The sequence below is a fragment of the Cebus imitator genome, unplaced genomic scaffold (assembly GCF_001604975.1).
Source record: "Cebus imitator isolate Cc_AM_T3 unplaced genomic scaffold, Cebus_imitator-1.0 Scaffold3, whole genome shotgun sequence".
Taxonomy (NCBI): Eukaryota; Metazoa; Chordata; class Mammalia; order Primates; family Cebidae; genus Cebus; species Cebus imitator.
The window spans coordinates 11,596,533-11,618,328 of NW_016107318.1; the positions used below are offsets into that span (position 1 = coordinate 11,596,533).

The 21,796-nt window shown below is 41.1% G+C and overlaps 2 protein-coding genes across 2 annotated transcripts in view; both read left to right on the forward strand.

Moving 5' to 3' along the window:
* Window positions 1-222: 222 nt before the first annotated feature.
* Window positions 223-581, forward strand: LOC108306853 (40S ribosomal protein S28-like). The gene has a single exon (XM_037740050.1). It carries the CDS (start codon window positions 244-246, stop codon window positions 451-453), a length of 210 nt encoding a protein of 69 aa, XP_037595978.1. The 5' UTR covers window positions 223-243; the 3' UTR covers window positions 454-581.
* Window positions 582-5,129: 4,548 nt separating this feature from the next.
* ANKRD13C (ankyrin repeat domain 13C) overlaps window positions 5,130-21,796 on the forward strand; it is a 101,949-nt gene continuing 85,282 nt past the window's right edge. Inside the window, exon 1 of the mRNA XM_017531948.2 lies at window positions 5,130-6,104. Coding sequence (XP_017387437.1) covers window positions 5,675-6,104 — 430 coding nt within the window. The 5' untranslated portion in view covers window positions 5,130-5,674. The remainder of the gene's footprint in view (window positions 6,105-21,796) is intronic.

The following is a 21,796-nucleotide window of genomic DNA, read 5'->3' on the forward strand; positions in this document are numbered from 1 at the left end:
GCCTGTAATCCCAGCGACTCAGGAGGCTGAGGCAGGAGAGTTGCCTGAACCCGGGAGGCGGAGGTTGCGGTGAGCCGAGATCGCGCCATTGCACTCCAGCCTGGGTAACAAGAGCGAAACTCCGTCTCAAAAAATAAAATAAAATAAAATAACTTCTTGGCTCTGAATTCTGTGCCAAGTTAAAAAATAATGCTTGTGTTAAGAAGGGATAAAATTCCGGCAGACCGCTGCCGAGCCGCCATCATGGATACGAGCCGTGTGCAGCCTATCAAGTTGGCCAAGGTCACGAAAGTCCTGGGCAGGACCGGTTCTCAGGGACAGTGCACGCAGGTGCGAGTGGAATTTACGGACGACACGAGCCGCTCCATCATCCGCAACGTAAAAGGACCTGCGCGCGAGGGCGACGTGCTGACCCTGTTGGAGTCCGAGCGAGAGGCCTGGAAGTTGCACTGAGTTTGGCTGCCTGCTGGGTTTTGGATGTTGGATTCGACCACTTGAGATGGAAAAGGTGTGTCACGATCTGGTCCTTTATTTTATGCTGCCACACGTAAATTGAGATGGACCTTTAAATAAAGCCTTTGTAAAAAAAAAAAAAAAAGAAGAGATAAAATTAGATTTAATTTTTTTTTTTTTTTTTTGAGACAGAGGTTCCCTCTATTGCCCAGGCTGGTGTGCAGTGATGCAATCTCGTCTCACTGCGACCTTTGCCTCCCAGGTTCAAGAGATTTTCCTGCCTCAGCCTCCTAAGCAGCTGGGACTACAGGCAGCCACCACCATGGCTGGCTGATTTTTTTTTTTTTTTGTATTTTTTAGTAGAAATGGAGTTTCACCATATTGGTCAGGCTGGTCTCGAACTCCTGAGCTCAAGCGATCTGCCCACCTTGACCTTCCAAAGTACTGGAATTACAGGCGTGAGCCACAGTGCCCAGCCCCAGAAAGATTTCTAATCATCTGATTTCTATTTTCTCCAGATAGAATAACTTCTTCTTCTATATTATATTGGGAGCTCCTATCTAATTTCAATTCTTGTATTTTTCTTCACGTATTGCAATCATATTTCTATCATTTTTTTCATAATGTATTGTAATCTTATATTTCTGTCGTTTTTACAAGTCCTTAAAAATAATGGATGGGGCCAAGTGCAGTGACTCATGCCGGTAATCCCAGAACTTTGGGAGGCTGAGGTGGAAAGATCAATTGGTCCTGGGAGTTGAAGACCAGCCTGGGCAACATAGTGAGACCCAGTCTCTATAACAATAATAATAATAATAATAATAATGTATGGGCTGGGTGCAGTAACTCACACTTGTAATCCCAACACTTTGGGAAGCTGAGTTGGGCTGATGGCTTGAGTTCAGGAGTTTGAGACTAGCCTGGGTGACATGGCCAAACCCAGTATCTACAAAAAACACAAAAATTAGCCAGGCCCTATAGTCCCAGGAGTAGGGAGCTGAGGCCAGAGGATCCACTTGAGCCTGGGAGGCGGAGGCTGTAGTGAGCTGAGATCACACCACTGTCCTGCAGCCTAGCTGGCAGAATGAGACCCCATCTCAAAAAAGCAACAAAAATAAGTCCTGGTGTGGTGGCTCATGCCTGAAATCCCAGCACTTTGTGGGGCCGAGGCAGGCAGATCACCTGAGGTCAGGAGTTCAAGACCAGTCTGTCCAATATGGTGAAACCCCATCTCTAAAAATACAAAACTTAGCTGGGTGTGGTGGTGGGTACCTGTAATCCCAACTACTTGGGAGGCTGAGGCAGAAGAATCACTTGAACCCAGGAGGCAGAGGTTGCAGTGAGCTGAGACCACACCATTGCACTCCAGCCTGGGCAACAAGAGCAAAACTCTGTCTCAAAATAAATAAATAAATGATGCATTTTATTTATTTATTTATTTTTAGAGACAGGATACCTGTCATTCAGGCTGGTATGCAGTGGTGCAATCCTAGCTCACTGCAGCCTTGGACTCCCCGGCTCAAGTGGTTCTCCCACCTCAACCTCCTAAATAGCTGGAACTACAGGTGTTCAACACCACGTGTGGCTAATTTTTTATATTTTTTGATAGAGATGGGATTTCCCTAAGTTGCCCAGGCTGGTTTCAAACTCCTGACCTCAAGTGATCATCCCAATTTGGCCTTTCAAAGTGTTGGGATTACAGGCGTGAGCTAGCACACCTGGCCTGAATATTATTTTTGATGTGTATGGTGTTTGATTTCCCTGAAGGGATACCTAGGAATTTCCACATTCATCCATGGGTGACAGCCGCTAATAAAGAACTTTTAAATTCAGGATCTACTGATAGGAAACTTCACAAGTATAATGGGATATTATTTGGTGCAGGTTTTTAGTAATAATAGGATGCTTGCCACTCTCCCTATACACACACTTTGAATATTGGTGTTTTCAAGATGTTGTTCTATACTGGACCTTCTTAATTTCTTATTCTATAAACTCTTCTTGGGGAACTCACCCACTTCTGGAGCATCAATTAGTGTGTAATAAGAACTCCTGAATCCAGCCTATACCTAGTTCTCTGTCACCTAAGGCTCACTTGCAAATATGTAAGATGTAGACAATCTAACTCCCTCTAGCTATGCAACTTTCGACTCAATATGCTAATATTAAACTCATTTTTAAAAAACTCTTAAACCTTTTTCTGCCTCACTCTTATTAACTTGGTTCATGCTCTCATCATCTGAATTACTGCACACTTCTTTAAAGTTCTGTTCTTGATGCATACTTATCTAAAGTATGAGTGACTGAATTTTCTAAAAAGGTGAATTGCATTATGCTAGTCCCTGTTTAAAATCCCTAAAAAGACTATTCTTTCTTTCTTTTTTGTAGGATAAAGTGTAAACTTTTGTGGGGTTGGTTTGTTTGTGTTTTGGGACGAAGTCTTGCTCTTGTTGCCCAGGCTGGAGTGCAGTGGCACAATCTTGGCTCACCGCAACCTCCGCCTCCTGGGTTCAAGCGATTCTCCTGCCTCAGCTTCCTGAGTAGCTGGAATTACAGGCATGCACCATCACGCCCGGCCAATTTTTTGTGTGTTTTTAGTGGAGACAGGGTTCTCCATGTTGGTCAGATTGGTCTCAAACTCTAGATCTCAGGTGATCCGCCTGCCTCAGCCTCCCAAAGTGCTGAGATTACAGGTGTGAGCCACTGCACCCAGCAAAGTGTAAACTTTTAAGGTGACATACAAAGCTGCATGACCTGGCCCTTCCTCTCTCTCTAGCATCACAGTCAGATTTGATTGTACCACATTCTAGATATTCAAGTATTGCACGAGTTTTTTTAACTGCAAGTGAGGATATTAATGCTAATCATTGGGAGATAACAGCATATAAAGTGCCAAGCATACTGCCTGGCTTAAAGTTAACAATAAATATTGGCTATTGTGAAGAGGAAAATATTATTGCATGTATTTGCTCAATCTCTACTGCTGCCTCACGAGGATGCTTTGAACTGCAGATTGGGTAATGTTTTAACACAAAGGAAACTCTCCCCTCCACCAAAAAAGAAAGAAAAGGAAGAAAGAGATTTATCTGAATAGACTGGTAAGAAAATTGGAGGTGAAAAGCTGAGTGACAGGGGAGGATAAAAAGAGGCCTATGGAGTTGTTTGCAGAGGTGAGTTAGGAATAGTATAAACTAAGAAAAAAGAGATCTGGCTGGGCGCAGTGGCTCATGCCTGTAACCCCAGAACTTTGGGAGGCTGAGGCTGGCCGATCACTCAGGTCAGGGGTTCAAGACCAGCCTTGGTCTTGACAAGGGCTGTCTTCAAGACAAGGCCAACATGGCGAAACCCCATCTCTTCTAAAAATACAAAAATTATTTGGGTGTGGTGGTGCGGGCCTGTAATCCCTGCTACTTTGGAGGCTGAGGCAGGAGAATCACTTGGACCTGGGAGATGGAGGTCGCAGTGAGCCGAGATTGCACCACTGCACTCTAGCCTGGGCAACAGAGACTCTGTCTAAAAAAAAAGGAGAGAGAGAGATCTGAGCGATTTGCTGTTAGAATATAGGGGGCCTTTGGAGAGATAAATGAATGAAGAGCTTTAGGATGTTTTGCCAACCCTACCCTTACCTCCTCAGTGTCCAGCTTTAGTGACTTTATGTTAAAGTTTTATGGTTGGCAGATTTCTTCAGAGTTTGACACTGGGTTGAGTTTGGTAATGAACTAATACAGTTATACTTCTTTTTTCTTTTTTTTTTTTTCTTTTGAGATGGAGTCTCACTCTGTCGCCCAGGCTGGATTGCAGTGGCTCAATCTCAACTCACCGCAGACGCCGCCTCCCGGATTCAAGCAATTCTCCTGCCTCAGCCTCCTGAGTAGCTGGAGCGGGCGCGCCACCATGCCCGGCTGTTTTTTTTTTTTTTTCCTTTAATAGACACTGGGTTTCCCCACGTTGGTCAGGCTGGTCATCAATTACCTTGGGTGATCACCCGTCTTGGCCTCCCAAAGTGCTGGGATTAAAGACGTGAGCCAACGCGCTCGGCCTTTTAAATTTAATTTAATTTTAGTAGACACGAGTTTCACCATGTTGATCAGTCTGGCCCCGTCCTAGTGATCTACCTGCCTGGGTCCCCCAGAGTGCTGGGATTACAGGCGCGGGCCACTGAGCCGGGTTTAGAGTTATATTTCAGTTACACGATTATTTGCCCTTGAGTGTCCCCACCCTCATATGTTAACTCTGACATCTGCACGAAATTCATTCATCTAATAAATATTTAAGTGGCCTCTCCTCTTTCCGTTTGTTGAACAGCCCATCGTTTTCCATGACTTTCCTGACAACTGAACACTAAAATTCGCCCCTCCTTTTTTTTTTTTTTTTTTTTTTTTTTTTTTTCTTTTTTTTTTTTTTTTTTTGTTCAAGGCACCTTCCCGCTTCTGCTTTTAAGTATTTGGCTGTAATTCCTCTTCTACAGTGCTTCTTGCAATGAGGAATGAGGACTGGTGCTTTTACATATTTGCGAACTAGGCGTACGGCACGAAGTAGATGCTTACTAAATGCTGATTGAATGAGTATCCTGTGCATCTCAGAGGCATCACATCCAGCGTGCCGTGGCGTCATTCGGCACTCCTCTGCGGGAGGCTCAGATCCGGAGGGGTTACATGGCTATTTAGCACCTAGCAGCTCCAACGCAGGCTGTGGTTTCAGACCGCCCACAAAAAGCGCAGCTGGCGGGAGTGCGGGCTCGGGGCCACTGGCAGCTGGAAGACTCCAGCTCCTGCGGAAACACGCTGCTTGGGAGGCGCCAGCACCCAGTAACTCTGGGAATAAAAGGTGCGAGGGAGGGAGCGGGCGGCTCACTTATCGCGGTGTTTCCTCCCTTTTCACTCCCGGAGCAGCTCTCGCGAGAGGAGCAAGAGGAAGATGGCCGTGTCCTGCTTTTAGGTTTGAGGCGGCGACGGCGGCGGCTCTGACCGCGAGACGGAGATCCTGGTGTTGTGGGCACCTGAGCTCTAGCACCCCACAGCGAGCGCGCGTCCTTTCGTGCCGAGGCGAGAGCCGGCTCTTTCCCGGGAGATGCGTTTGTCCCAGGCTCTGGGGCGCAGTGGGAGTTCATGCTGCGCTGGAGGCTCCTGGTCACCGCTCTAATCGCCTTGTGCCGCCGCAGCGCCAGCTCCGTCGCCGGCGGTGAGCCTCCCGATCCCCCCCACTGCCCCTGGCGGCGGCGATGACCGGGGAGAAGATCCGTTCACTGCGGAGGGACCACAAGCCCAGCAAAGAAGAAGGGGACCTGCTGGAGCCCGGGGATGAGGAAGCGGCGGCTGCCCTCGGCGGCACTTTTACCAGAAGCAGGATTGGCAAGGGCAGCAAAGCTTGTCATAAGATCTTCAGTAACCATCACCACCGGCTGCAGCTGAAGGCAGCTCCGGCCTCCTCCAATCCCCCCGGCGCCCCGGCCCTGCCGCTGCACAATTCCTCTGTGACTGCCACCTCCCAGTCCCCGGCCCTTCTGGCCGGCACCAACCCCATTCCTGTCGTCGCGGATGGAGGCAGTTGCTCCGCACACTACCCAGTGCACGAGTGCGTCTTCAAGGGGGATGTGAGGAGACTGTCCTCTCTCATCCGCACGCACAATATCGGGCAGAAAGATAATCACGGTGAGGAGTGCTAGCCCCTCTCCACCTCTCTCCTTCCCCAGCTTAGGGTGTGCCTCCCCAGGCTTCTGGAATCCTAGGCCCCCACCTCCAGCCGACTCTTCTTTCCTCTCCTTTGCCCATCATCCGGGCCATTCGGTAAATCATGACCGACTCAGTAATAGCGTGCCAGTGGTCAGCGGTTTGGTTCTTGTGGGTGCAAAGGAATGTTTCTTTCTGGCCCACTTCAGAGTTTCTAGTGAGAAACTGTTTTGTTTGAGACAAACCTTCGATGTGCTGATTCTGGACTGTCAGAAATTTTAGGTTGCCTCTCACCCAACCTGGTTTTCTCCCTTTGTTTATGGAGCTGTATATTTTTTATTTCTCTCTCCTTCCTCCCATCTTGGCATTTTTAATTTTGAACACATAAATTGCCCTCCTCCCTTCATGACTCACATACAGATCCCATCTTGACTGCAAGTGGTTGTGATTCTACCTGCCACCAGGTTGTTTCTTTTTTGTCTGCTTTCAGTAAACTTAGAATGTTTGATTTATGAAAGCCACACGGTAGAAATTTGTTGGTATTTGAAACTTAGAACAGTTAAAAGTGACTTCTCAACTGTTGATTTTTGTTAGAGATTTGACTGTTTGCTTGTTTTAAGTAGATAATTGCTAATAGTAATGTCTCATCTTGATGACTGTGACTAGAAGTAGTATTATGATTTTTATAGTAATTTTATCTTCAGTCTATATTGACTATTTCTTTTTGCCTTGTCAGCTGAATATCTTTCTGTTCTAAAAAATAATGTGATTGAGTTGACTTTTAAGCAACAGTTATTAATGAAAACTAATAACTGACATTTTTAACAATAGGCTGTTTTAAACTGGGTAGTTGGCAAATATTGTTGATCCCTCTGCTTTTAATATGAACATAGCATATATTCAGTTAGAACACAATGAACCAACTCTGTGCTCTAAATGATATACGTATCAATGAAATACTTGCCTGTGAAATAAGCTCCCTTAATTCCATTGGGTTGTAGGCTTCTTAGGACAAAAATTAAGATAAAAAAATGAGTAAGGTTTCTCTTGGCTGTATAATTCTCTAACAACTGCACTTGTTTTCTGAATTTACAATGTTGTAATTGTCATAAAATCACCACCTATCATTTATCATAAATCCCCAAAAGTTGCAGCCAGTTTTTCATTTTTACATTTAAATTACTTAATTATTTTACTATTATTGTAGAAGCATAATGTTGTTTGTTGTTGATGGCAATTATATTCTAACCCTTTGGAAAACAGTTGTTAGTGGGAGATGGGTTGTAGCTTCAGTTTATTATTAAATTATTAGGAAGTTTTTCCATTGGTCTACATAGTAGTTATAGTTACATTACCTTGAAATATCCCTGAAACAGAATAATTTGTTTTGAGAGTTAACTCCCTTTGAAAGAAGAGATGGATGAATATCACAGAAGGTACTGAATTACAGGATTGTTGGGCATTCGTGTCTTCTTCAACCCAACATTTAGGAGTACATTTGTTTAAGTTCAAATTCTGTTCAAAGTAATTAGAATCCTGTATACTCTTAAACTCTTGTCCTTAGCCCACTGAAATTCACTTTTTCAAAAGAAGATTTTTATTGTGTTTAGCACCCCTTATATCATTAACGTTTCTGATTAATGTAACCATTAGTTCACATACCTGGGGAAAATATAATTGTTTCCCCCCCTGCACTGTACATGCTCATCTACAGTCAGGTATCCTAGGAAGAGTAGCTTCAATTTAATGTGCTTCTTGCGGTGGGCACGGTGGCTCACACCTGTAATCCTAGCACTTTGGGAGGCTGAGGTGGGTGGATCACCTGCGGTCAGGAGTTCAAGACCAGCCTAGCCATCATGGTGAAACCCCATCTTTAAAAAAAAAAAAAAAAAAAAAAGTGCATCTTATTTAGTCTTTTTTTCTCTCATAGCCTCATAAATTTATCTGACACATTATTACTTTTACTCTTGGTATTTTAGTAACCTGGATGTTTTTAGATTTTTAGGATTTTTTTCCTTTAAAATTAGAAAAGATAAATACGTTAAAATCACTGAAACAAAAGCAAGCTTGGCCAGGCACGGTGGCTTACACCTGTTATCCCAGTACTTTGGGAGGCTAAAATGGGTGGATTACCTGAGGTCAGGAGTTCAAGATCAGCCTAACCAACATGGTAAAACCCCATCTCTACTGAAAATAGAAAAATTGCCTGGGCATGGTAGTGTATGCCTGTAACTCCAGCTATTTGAGAAGCTGAGGCAGGAGAATCACTTGAACCCAGGAGGTTGCCATGAGCCAAGATTGCACCATTGCACTCCAGCCTGGGTGACAGCACTCCGACCTGGGTGATAGAGTGAGACTCTGTCTCAAAAAAAATAATGATAATAATAAAAGCAAGCTGTATATTCCCTTTGGATTGCTTTACCGTAAGTCCATAGCAGAATTATATACTCATACAGGTACATAGCAGAGCCAGACAATTATACCATGTATTACATAGTTTTATGTTCACAATAGGGATTTCTTTCACAACATGATGATGATGACAGTGATGATTATTGTCCTTATTATAGATACAATTTATCCAGTGGGTCAGCAGGGTGCTAAGTGTTTACATACATTGTAACATTTAATCCTCACAGCAGCCTTGCAAAGGAGTGCAGTGGAACCATCTGATCTTGCTGCAGCCTCTGCCTCCCAGATTCAAGTGATTCTTTCACTTCAGCCTCCAGAGTAGCTGGGATTACAGGCACCCACCATCATGCCTGGGTAATTTTTATACTTTTGTAGAGACGGGGTTTCACCATGTTGGCCAGGCCAATCTCGAACTCCTGGCATCAGGTAATCCATCCACCTTGGCTTCCCAAAGTTCTAGGATTACAGGCATGAGCCACTGTACCTGGCCTAAAGTAGATAAAAACATTTTAAAAGCAAGAAAAGTAAAGCCTAGAGAGGCAAGGAAATGTCACTAAAGTTATATAGTATAAATCTCAAAACTATAAATAATAGCAAGGACTCCAAAGCATATGATGAACCTCTTTGTAAATATTTCTATTACTTGCAAGGAAGTCAGTTCTCATAATGTGTGTTTGGTGTTTTATAGCAAAGTTCTTTAATATATTTTTTTTCTCATTTTTCCTTATTGTAGCCTTGTAAAGAGATTCTACCATTGGACAGCTCAGGTTTTTCTGTGGAGCCCAGATCTTTTATCTCTGTTTCTTACTTCTTTTTTATATAATGGCACAAATAAATGGGCGACTTTGTCCACATGATAGCCCTTTAGATATTTGGCAAGATTACATTCAGGCTAAATATTCCTAAATTCTGTCTCCATTCCTCATGACATCGTTTGTAAAGTATTTAGAATAGTCTCTGAAACAGTAAATACTATATGTGTGTTAATAAGTAAATGAAAATCTTCATCATTATTGTTTAGTGGAACTTGTTTGTTAATTCTTCCCTCAGAAGATGGTGCCCAGAAGTAACCTTATTGATGGTGCTATATTAACCTTGTGAGCAAAGACGACAGGGAGACTATATTGCTGTAAAGCAGCACACAATTATGCAGGGCAATAGTATGTTAATTTTTTTTTTTTTTTTTTTTTTTTGAGATGGAGTCTCGCTGTGTCACCCAGGCTGGAGTGCAGGGGTGCAGTTTGGCTCACTGCAACCTCTGTCTCCTGGGTTTAAGCAATTCTCCTGCTTCAGCTTCCCAAGTAGCTGGGACTACAGGCATGCACCACCACACCTGGCTAATTTTTGTATTTTTAGTAGAGACAGGGTTTCACCATGTTGGCCAGGCTGGTCTGGAACTCCTGACCTCAAGTGATCTGCCCGCCTCAGGCTACCAAAGTGCTGGGATTATAGGAGTAAGCCACCATGCCAGGCCAAGAGGACGTTAATTTTTATAATATGTTTTTTTTTTCTCAAGTAACCTGCTGTATTTCCATTCTATCCCTTCTTGTATGGTTTTTTTTTTTTAACCTCAACACAGGACTTTAGATCTATTATATTTTATTTTGTTAGTTTTGATCCTTTATTGTACCTGGAGAGCTTGTTGAATCCTAATTTGGTCACTGTTCAGTTCATAAGCTATTTTGGTTTTCACTATCTCTGATTTGGTAAACATTTTTTGGTGTATGTATGCATTTGCAAATTATTGACAGATGAATAGGAGAAAGGATAGAGCTTTTTCTTTTGTGGTAAAATATTGGTTAAGTAAGAATTTTTTTTTTTGAGTCATCAATTATTTTGAGAAGTATTGTATTTTGGCTCTAAACGTATTTCTTGAAGTATGTTAAGTACAGTAATAGCTATAAAATCATGTATACATTGTATTTAAATATGCCAAATGATTGTGACTCGTCACTTAATAACAATTTTCTTTTGCGGGGATGGGAAAGAAATATTAAAAGTACACAAAATTATGGAACTCTATGTCTTTGTTATATACCACTTTTTTCTTTAGTATAAAATTAAAAGATTAAATCTAAGCTTTTTTCCACGGAGTGTAAGGATTTTTCAGAATAAATTTTTGCCGTTGAGATAGTTTGGCAAAGGATCGTGATGACATGACTTTTATAATTGATAATAATTTTACTTTTTTTTTTTTTTAAGGTGGGGTTTCACCATGGTGGTCAGGCTGGTCTTGAACTCCTGACCTCAGGTGATCCACCCACCTCGGCCTCCCAAAGTGCTAGGATTACATCATGAGCCACAGCGCCCGGCCAATTTTACTTCTTTAACACCTTTAGAACTGAGAATATGAAACATATAGAAGGTTTTCTTGGTTTTGACTACACTTCCTATTGGTTAGACTTGTACTTTTGTTTTTTCCCTTGAGTTAAGTGTTCTTAAGAAGCTAAGCAGCTTCTCTTGGATGCTAGTCAGAAGCTTTTAGGTGCCAAAGTGATGAAAATCCTGAATATATGAATTGCTCAAGCCAGCCTTTCCTAGATATGAAAAATTTCTGATTTATTCTGAGAAATTTGGCAGTTTCTACTGCCTTTAGTTACATTGCCTGCAGGTGACAAGCCATCTTCTCTATATATGGTTAATTTTCATTTTTCCTTGTTGATTTTCCTGTTTACTTATTATAGTTTCATTGTAATATGTTCTTGAAGCTATCTCATACAATGTTAGACATTTCAAATTTAAGTTAGAATTCAGTCGAGATACTCCTGCTGATGCAGTTACCTCAGAGATGTGACAGTGAAATGATTAATGTGTAAAATCTCTGCCTATGGCTGGCAGATTTCTTTAGCCAGCGATTGGAAAAAATCTTAAATTTCAGAAAGATTAAAAATGTACAGGCCAGGAGCAGTGGCTCATGTTTATAGTCCCAGCAATTTGGGAGGCTGTGGCGGGCAGATCACCTGAGGTCAGGAGTTTGAGACCAATCTGGCTAACGTGGTGAAACCCAGTTTCTACTAAAGAAAAAATAAATTAGCTGGGCATGGTGGCGGCACACCTGTAATCCCAGCTACTCAGGAGTCTGAGGCAGGAGAATCCCTTGAACCCAGGAGGTGGAGGTTGCAGTGAGCCAAGATTGCACTATTGCATTCCAGCTTGGGCAACAAGAGCGAAACTCTGTCTCAAAAAAATAAATGTACATATGAGGATTGAGAAAATAGGATAATATTTGGTGGCCATGCAGTGTGTTTATTTTGGTTTATTCTATATAAATCTCATATCTTCCTTTTGATGTTTTTTCCTCTGCTTTGTTTTAGTCACTAAAACCTTCATGATGGGTGATACAAAGGAATAATGCATAATAGGTCCCTTTTAGAAGCAGTGACTAATGCTAGTCTCTGCATGGCAAAACAAAACAAAACAAAACTTTAAGCTCTAGTGAACAGTTTTAGCCAGGAGAGGGTTAAAATGATAGCTTGGGTTTAAAAGAACATTAGTAGTTTTCTATTTTTGTTAGCTTTATGTTTTGTAGTTTTCTAAAAAAAAAAAAATTTGTTTTTATAGGACAGACCTCAATTTCCCTTAGGAAGAAAGTGGTGTCTAGAGGCTCAAGTGTATAACACATTAAAGTATGTTATACACCTTACCTGAGTGTGAGGGTGATTTGGTGGTAAAATGTTACTACATTTATCAGCATTGATTTTGATCTTCATGATTACATGAATGTCATCTTCCTCCTTTCTTGTCTTTCTTCCCCATGTGCATCTCCAACAGAGCAATACTGTCTTTAGGTTAAGTGGCTGTGTTTCCTGATGATGTCACCATTAGTACTGTAGAACTTGACCCACTGCTTATAAATGTTGTCATAAGAACACATCTGCAGAGCTATCTCTTGAAAGGGAAAGAAGATCCTCTTCTCCCCTTTTCTGCTCTGAGCCGTAAGAGGAATAGAAATTCTGACCGTCTAGTTTTGGCAAAAAGGTAGCGGAAATGCGTAATTATTGGTGATGATGGGTCCTGGACATCTGCAATGAGGTAGGAGAATTCCAGAGGACTCATTGGAGAACTGAGTTTTTGGTAGTATGGCTGCCTGAAGTTGATGTCATTCTTAAGTCATAGAAATATACTTTAATTCAGAGTACAATGTAATTATTGGAATACTTGGATTCCAGAAAATGAGTGTAGTTCCTAGAGAATTGGATCAGGGCTAGGCAGACAAACAATATGGTTCTGTTTCTATACCATTTATTTTCTTGAGGGAGAGCTGGGAGATCAGTTTTAGAGCAAGATTGAAGTATGTAAAATAGGGATAGGAAAAAGGAAAAAAGTCTTTTGCCATTTCTATATTGATCAGATCAGATTCAGATCTGAGTTTGAGACCATGCTTCTTTATGAACTAGTTTTAATGACATTGTTTAACCTTTGAGCTTTATAGTCTCAAATGGGAGAATGGGCTGAAATATTTTAACTCTGAAGGTTTGTACAATAGTAATACCAATTAATATCAGTATGTTGCTCTCACTTCTGGTATTAAGTACCATCCAGCAGAAACTACTCTTGCTTTTTGAGGCTTAGATATGACTTCAATTGAGGTTTTATCTGATGCTTGAATTCATACTGTGTGTGAGTCTCCTCAAGGGTTAGGGTTATTTGATTCTCATAAATTAACTTTAGTCTACTATTGGTGTAGCTCAGTTAAGTGAAGTTGGATTCTTGGCTGCAGATATCTATCAAGCAGTTAATGCATGCTCTTTCTTAGCATTGTAGTGAATTCTGTATAAACCACTTGTGCTGTGTTATATATCCTCTTATGCATATATAGCTTTTAGTTGGTTTCCATACAGAATTAGGTGGAGACCTGTATTGTCCTAGTATGAAATGGTTTCTGGATAGTAAAATTACATTTTGACAATGCTCTTCTTGTTCTTTATAGTTTATTTTTTCTTTTGTTTCATTCATTCATTCAACAGCTCCTAATAATATGTGATCTACAGTGTTTTATATACTGAAGTTACAGCAGTGAACAAAACTGACAAAGTATCTGTTCTCAGGGAGCTTAGATTCTAATGAAAGAGACAGACAATAAACAAACTAACAAATATATGGTATGACTGATGATGATAAGCATTATAGAGTAAAATTACACAGAGTGAAGATAGAGAGTGCTGAGAGTACAGGGAAGGAAAAGTAGTAATGATTTCCTTGAGATTAGAGTCAGGGATGACTTAACCAATGAATAAGAAATGTGAGCAGTTACCTAAAGAAAATTAGGGAGCAGATATCTGGCACAACAGTTTCAAGCAGAAAATAGCAAATGCAAAGGTACCACATTCAAGGAATAGAAAGAAGGTTGATGTGGCTGGAACAAACTAAGGAGGAGAGTGGTAGGAGATGTGAGATTTGAGAGGTAGAACTTTTCTAGACCCTTGCTAAGGATTTGGGCTTTTACTCAGAGCAATGTGGGAAGTTGTTAAAGGATTTTGAGCAGAGGAGTGACATGATTTTATTTTAAAAGGCTCACTGGGGCTGCTATGTGAGGCAAGGGACAGTTTAAAAAGCTATTATAGTTGGGGGAAACTGTGGAGGGGGTAAGAAGATAGAACTGGTAGAAGTTGATATGGATTTGATGTAAGATGATACATGTGTATATATTTTAGTAGCATATTACCATTTTTGAGAGAAATGCAGAAATTATCTCCTTTTACTGCTTGCTTAGATGGGACTTGGAGTCTGTAGCGTAGAACCTGGAGTTTTGTACTAGTACTTGTAATTTCCTGCTTTCCTCTGTAGTTAGGGGGTGCACAAAGTCAGAACTATTTTTATAATATCTAGACATTGCTTGCCATTTTTACTGCAGACATTTTTTTTTTTTTTATTTTTTTGAGATGGAGTTTCACTCTTGTTACCCAGGCTGGAGTGCAATGACGCGATCTTGGCTCACCGCAACCTCCGCCTCCTGGGTTCAGGCAATTTTCCTGCCTCAACCTCCTGAGTAGCTGGGATTACAGGCACGCGCCACCATGCCCAGCTAATGTTTTGTATTTTTAGTAGAGACGGGGTTTCACCATGTTGACCAGGATGGTCTTGATCTCTTGACCTCGTGATCCACCTGCCTTGGCCTCCCAAAGTGCTGGGATTACAGGCTTGAGCCACCGCGCCCGGCTTACTGCAGACATTTTCACTGGTCGTTCAAAACAATGAAATGGTAAGTAAAATTGTTGATATCTTAGTGCAAGTCAAAGTACTAAACTGGGCTGGTAGTCATTGTATTATTCACTGACGTGCAAATTAATCTTTAATTTTTAAAAATTTTTAAAAAAAGCCAATTTTACGTAACATTTTTGATGAAGCTGTAAAAATTATGAATTGTATTACATCCTAATCTTGAGTACGTGCCTTTTTGGTATTTGTGACGTATCGGGATTGTGCCTTATGCCCTTCTGCTGCATACTGAAGGGGTAAATAAGGGAAAATATTGTTACACTGTTTGACTGGTGAGGCAAGGCCTCACGCCTATAATACCAGCACTTTGGGAGGAGAGATGGGAGGATCACCTGAGGCCAGGAGTTTGAGATGAGCCTGGTCAACATAGTGAGACCCAATCTCTATTTTTTAAAAAAAGGGCTGGACGCAGTGACTCACACCTGTAATCCCAGCACTTTGGGAGGCTGAGGCGGGCAGATCACAAGGTCAAGAGATCAAGACCATCCTGGCCAACATGTTGAAACCCCGTCTCTATTAAAATAGCTGGGTGTGGTGGCACACGCCTGTAGTCCCAGATACTCGAGGCTGAGGCAGGAGAATTGCTTGAACCCAGGAGGCAGAGGTTGCAGTGAGCAGAGATTGTGCCACTGCACTCCAGCCTGATGACAGAGTGAGATTCCATCTTTTTTTTAAAAAAAAAAAGGAAAAAAAAAATAGAAAAAAAAGTATTAGAAAAAAGCTTGAGTGGTATCTGAGTGTGAACTGAGCTAGCCAATGTTTTTATGGAACACCATTTTTACTTGAAAGAACAGCTTACAGACAGACTAATTATTACAGTTTGAATATTTGGCACATATTTTTTGGAAAATAATGAAGTAAGCCTCTGACTTCAAGGAAAACAAGTGACAGTATTTATCTTAAGTTTTTAAATGAAAAGTAGATATTTGAAGAACTTGTCTCTGCCATGGTAAGCTTGTTGGGTTCCCAATAAATAAAAGACTGTTCCAGTCAGATTGGAGGTGTTACCACCAAATATGATGATTTTTGATAGTGAAACATGTCAACATTTGGAAGATTTGCATAACGTGGTCATCCAGTGTTTTTCAAATGATCAATGCATGTTGTTACAGAATCATGCATCAATACAAGATCCATTCAAAGCACAAGACAGACCAAGATATGTCAGTGTAACACAGTATGAAAAGCTTATTGATACAATTTTAGATTTCACATTGCAAACAACTTTTTTTTTTGAGAGAGAGTCTTGCTCTGTCACCAGGCTGGGATGCAGTGGCACAAGCATGGCTCACTGAAGCCTCTGCCTCCTGGGTTCAAACAATTCTTCTGCCTCAGCCTCCCCAGTAGCTGGGACTACAGGCACACACCACCATGCTCTGCTAATTTTTGTATTTTTAGTAGACATGGGGTTTCACCATGTTGGCCAGGATGGTCTCGATCTCTTGACCTTGTGATCCGCCCATCTCAGCCTCTCAGAATGCTGGGATTATAGGCGTGAGCCACTGTGTCCAGCCTTTTTTTTTTTTTTTCTGAGACAGAGTTTTGCTCTTGTTGCCTAGGCTGCAGTGCCATGGTGTGATCTTGGCTCACCCACAACCTCCACCTCCCAACCGAGGGTTCAAGTGATTCTCCTGCTTCCGCCTCCTGAGTAGCTGGGATGAAGGCATGCGCCACCACACTCAGCTAATTTTGTATTTTAAGTAGAGATGGGTTGTCTCCATGTTAGTCACACTGGTCTCAAATTCCCGACCTCAGGTGATCTGCCCGCCTCGGCCTCCCAGAGTCCTGGGAATACAGGCGTGAGCCACCGTATCTGGCTGTGCAACCAACTTTTAAGAAGTGAATTTTGGGCCAGGCGCGGTGGCTCAGGCCTGTAATCCCAGCATTTTGGATGGCCTAGGTGGGTGAATCACAATGAGGTCAGGAGTTCGAGACCAGCCTGGTCAACATGGTGAAACCCCATCTCTACTAAAAACATAAAAATTAGTCGGGCGTCGTGGCGCTCGCCTGTAATCCCAGCTATTCAGGAGGCTGAGGCAGGATAATCTCTTGAACCCAGGAGGTAGAGGTTGCAGTGAGCTGAGATCCCGCCATTGCACTCCAACCTGGGTGACAGAGTGAGACTCCGTCTCAAAAAAAAATAAAAGAAGTGAATTTTGGTGTAGTAGCAAAGAAAAATATTCCCCAATTATCAGAAAAGGCTATTAAAATACTCTTATCTATGAATTTGTGTGAAGCAGATATGAAAACCCACTGGCAGTCTTCTGTTAAACCAGACATTAAAGAAATATAATTTATTTTTATTTTTAATTAAATAATTTAAAATAGTACTGCTCTTATCACTTATTTGTTTTGGAAAATGTAGTTAATTTTTTCATTAGAAATTTTATATTAACAGGTAATGAGCGTTGTAGTTTTAAAATTAATAAATTTAGAATTTAAAAATTCTTAATTTCTAATGTAAATATCAATAGATATATCTATACAAAAGGTTTTGGGATCTTTAATAATTTTTAGAAGTATAAAGAGGTCCTGAGATTAAAAAGCTTGAAAATTGTTAATACAGTAAAAAGAGTAAGATTTTTGTGTCATAAACTGTCCCAGTTTCTAGATATGTAATTTTGGAAAATAACTATTATTAGGTCTATTTTTCTTCTTCTTGAGAAATAGGAATAATATTTGTTTCATAAGGTTACTGAGCAAATTAATGAATAGCATATCAGAAATATACAGCATAGTGGCCAACACATTTAATAAATACCTATTAAATGCCAGCCATTCTATTGATTATTTGCATTTATTTATTCATTTTTCTGATTTAGGATCTCACTCTGTCATCCTGGCTGGAGTGCAACAGTGTGATACGGCTCTCTGCAGCCTTGACCTCCCAGACTCAGGCAATTCTCCTGCTTCCTCCTGAGTAGATGGGACCACAGGCACACACTACCATGCCCAGTTAATTTTTTTTTTTTAGACGGAGTGTTGCTCTGCCACCCAGGCTGGACTGTAGTGGTGCAATCTTGGCTCACTGCAACCTCCGCCTCCTGGGTTTAAGCAATTCTCCTGTCTCAGCCTCCTGAGCAGCTGGGACTACAAGTGCCTGCTATTATCACCAGCTAATTTTTGTATTTTTAGTAGCAGTTTCATCTTGTTAGTCAGGCTGCTCTCAAACTCCTGACTTCAGGTGATCCACCTGCCTCAGCCTCCTAAAGCATTGGGATTACAGGCACGAGTCACTATGCCAGGCCCCCATCTAATTTTTTATTGTTGTTGTTTTGAGACAGAGTCTTGCTCTGTTGCCCAGGCTGGAGTGCAATGGTGTGATCTCTGCTTACCACAGCCTCTGCCTTCTGGGTTCAAGTGATTCTCCTGCCTCCATCTCCAGAGTAGCTGGGATTACAGGCATGCACACCACCATGCTCAGCTAATATTTTGTATTTTTAGTAGAGACGGTTTCACCATGTTGGCCAGGCTGGTCTTCAACTCCTGACCTTGTGATCCACCTTCCTTAGCCTTCCAAAGTGCTGGGATTACAGGCATGAGCTACCGCGCCTGGCCCCACAGCTAATTTTTAAAAATTATTATTTGTAGAAACAAGATCTCCTTATGTTGCCTGGGCTGGTGATGAATTTGGCTTAAGCAGTCCTCCCCCTCAGTGTTCCAAACTGTTGGGAATACAGGCTTGAGCCAATGTACTGGCCAGTGATTTTTTTCCATATTTTAAAACTAAAGTCAACCTGGCATGGTGGCCTATGTTTGTAATCCCAGCACTTTGGGAGGCTAAGGTGGGTGGATCACTTAAGGCTAGGAATTTGAGACCAGCCTGGCCAACCTAGTTTTGCTAAAGTACATCTCTACTAAAAATACAAAAATTAGCTGGGCATGGTGGTGCGTGCCTGTTATCCTGGCTAGTTGGGAGGCTGAGGCACAGGAGGTGGAGGCTGCAGTGTGCCAAGACTGCATCACTGCACTCCAGCCTGGCAGTATTGAGAGATTTGGTCTCAAACAAACAAACCAACCAACCTACCTGAAAGCTAAAGCGATCTTGATATTACTGGACTGTTTTTCACTTGTTCAACAAAACAATTCGATTTAGTTTACCAAGTTAGAATGAAGGCATTCAATTTCAGATTTAAAAGTACATTATGAAAAGTTGATAGCAAAGTTTATTTTATGTTTTTATTATCCTTTGTGTAATAAATTAGCTTAAGCAGCAGGCCGAGGACAGAAAACTGAGGAGATAGTAGATGGAGGTAACTAGGATATTGGAACACTTAGTTTTATGATATACTTGGTGGATACAGTCACTGTTAGCTAGGTGGTGATGATGATGATGATTATTATTTTGTCATTTAAAATATTGAATTAGCACAGCGTGATATTTGGCATCATAGTAGAAGGTATTTCTGTTTATATTCTTATCTGTAAAATGAGAGGGATTAAATTGTTGAACTCACTTCTAGCTTGTAAATCTTTGATAATATGATTAAAATTTGGACTTGTAATGAAAGGTTTCATTTGTATCTTCAGTAGGTACTGATGCTTTTACTCTCTTCTGTATGTTCTTGAGGGGTTAAGAAAATAAAAGATAATTATCCAGGAGCATGGACACCTTGACTTCTTCACCTAGGTGATCTGTCTAGACTCTGGTGGGCTCTCCTTAACTTAAATTTAAAATTTTTTGAACAGATACTACATTCACATGCTTTAGAATTCTAAAATATAAAATGACGCATTGTTAAAAGTTTCCCTTTCACCTATCTCTACCTATCTAGTTCCCCTCCTGGGCAGCAACTAGTGTTATCAGTTCCTGTGTGTTTTTTCTTCCTTCCCCTTCCCCTTCCCCTTCCCCTTCCCCTTTCCCTCCCCTTTCCCTCCCCTCCCCTCCCCTCCCCTTCCCTTTCTTTTCCTTTCCCCTTTCCCCTTCGTCTTTCTTCTTTCTTTCCCATTAGGAGCATGCTACTTCTTTTTTCCCCTGAAAGACAGAGAAGTGAAAAAAGAGAAGTACTGCTACCTCTTCCACTATTAAGACAAAAAAGGATATTCAGGAATTTATGCATTTGATTGTAAACATCTTTTGTTTTGTTTTGAGACGGAGTCTTACTCAGTTGCCCAGGCTGGAGTGCAATGGTGTGATCTCAGCTCACTGCAACTTCCACCTCCCAGTTTCAAACGATTCTCCTGCCTCAGCCTCCTGAGCAGCTGGGATTATAGGTGTGTGCCAACATGCCCAACAAATTTTTGTATTTTCAGTAGAGGCGTGGTTTTACCTCAGCCTGTCAAAATGCCAGGATTACAGACGTGAGCCACCGAACCCAGCTTGTCTCTTCTTTTTTGCTGCCAAATGTGTATCTCCAGTCTAGACTTCTTTGAGTTCTAGATTTTGTATTCGTCTTTACTTGGAATCTCAGAGTTATTTTAAAATTAACTTGTCCGATATGGAGCTATCATTTTCTGCCTTCTCCCCTTTCACCTGGCCACCCATCCTTTTAAATTACATCGTTAACTATCTAGTTGCTCAAGGCACACAATTAATGAGATCATTTTTTGTCTCACCACTTCTTACTCCCCATACACATATAATTAGCAAGTTATTTTGAACCAGTCTACTTCTGTCTCCTCTGCCACCACATTGAGACTGGCCAATTTTAATTATATTTTTGCCTGGGAATACTGCACCAGATTCTTAACTGGTCTTTCTATGTCCCCCTCCAATTCATTCTCTATATGAGAACAAGAATGATCTTAAAATATAATTTGTATCATGCCACTTTCCTGCTATAGTAAAATAAAATACGCATATCTTCCAGATAACAGATGGGAAAACAAAATGGAATAATAAAAATAGTCAATCTAGAAGAAGGTAAGGAAGATGAACAAAGGGAATATAGAACAGGCAGGACAAATAGAAAACACAAAAAGGGACTGGGCCAACGGTGGCTCATGCCTGTAATCCCAGCATTTTGGGAGGCAGAGGTGGGTGGATCACTTGAGGTCAGGAGTTCGAGACCAGCATGGCCAACATGGTGAAACCCCATCTCTAGTAAAATACAGAAATGTGCTGGGTGTGGTGGTGCACACCTGTAATCCCGGCTACTCAGGAGGCTGAGGCAGGAGAATTGCTTGAACTTGGGAGGCAGAGGTTGCAGTGAACTGAGATCATGCCAGCCTGGGTGACACAGTGAAACTCCATCTCAAAAAAAAAAGCACAAAAAGGATGGTAGATTTAGATCCTGATATGTCAGTGAGTATATGTGAAACTGGATTAAATGCTTCTGTTAAAAGACAAATATTGTCTTACTGTAGGATAAAAACACCCACCTGCATGCAGTTGGAGACATCTAAAACATCAGGATGCAAAAAAGTTGAGGATTGAAAAGTATATTTATGCAAATACAAATTCAAAAAAGGTATAATAGTGTTAATATCCTAATAGGTTTCAAAACAGAAAACATTATCTGAGACAAAGGTGCATGTCTCATAATGAATAATGGTTCAGTGAACCAAGAATATATGAAGATTTTAAGTTTGATTGTACTTGATGACATGGCTTCAAAATATATCAAGCAAAAATTGACAGAATTACAAGAAGACATAGAATCCCACAATTATAGTGGGAGATTTTTAACATTCCTTTCTTTGTAACCCAACAAGCCAACAGCAAACAACAAATCAGTAAGGATGTAAAAGATAGGAACACCACCATTAAAATGGATCTAGTAGCCTTATGTGAAATGCTGAACTCAACTGCAGAATAAAAAGTTTTTTCCAAGGATATATACAGCACTTACAAAAATTGGTCAGATTCGATCATAAAGCAAATCTCAACACATTTCAGAGGACTGAAATTACACTGCCCATTCTCTGATCACAATGTAAATAAGCTAGACATTTTTTAAAAAGGTAGATATATTAGCAAAAAGGCTGATATATTTGATGATTGAAATATCAATCATCAAATCTATTTTAAGAAATTAGAACAGGCTGTGTGCAGTGGCTCATGCCTGTCATCCTAGCACTTTGGGAGGCCGAGGTGGGTGGAT

Coding starts and splice junctions, on each gene's coding strand:
- LOC108306853 (XM_037740050.1), top strand. CDS start 244: ATGGATACGAGCCGTGTGCAGCCTATCAAGTTGGCCAAGGTCACGAAA.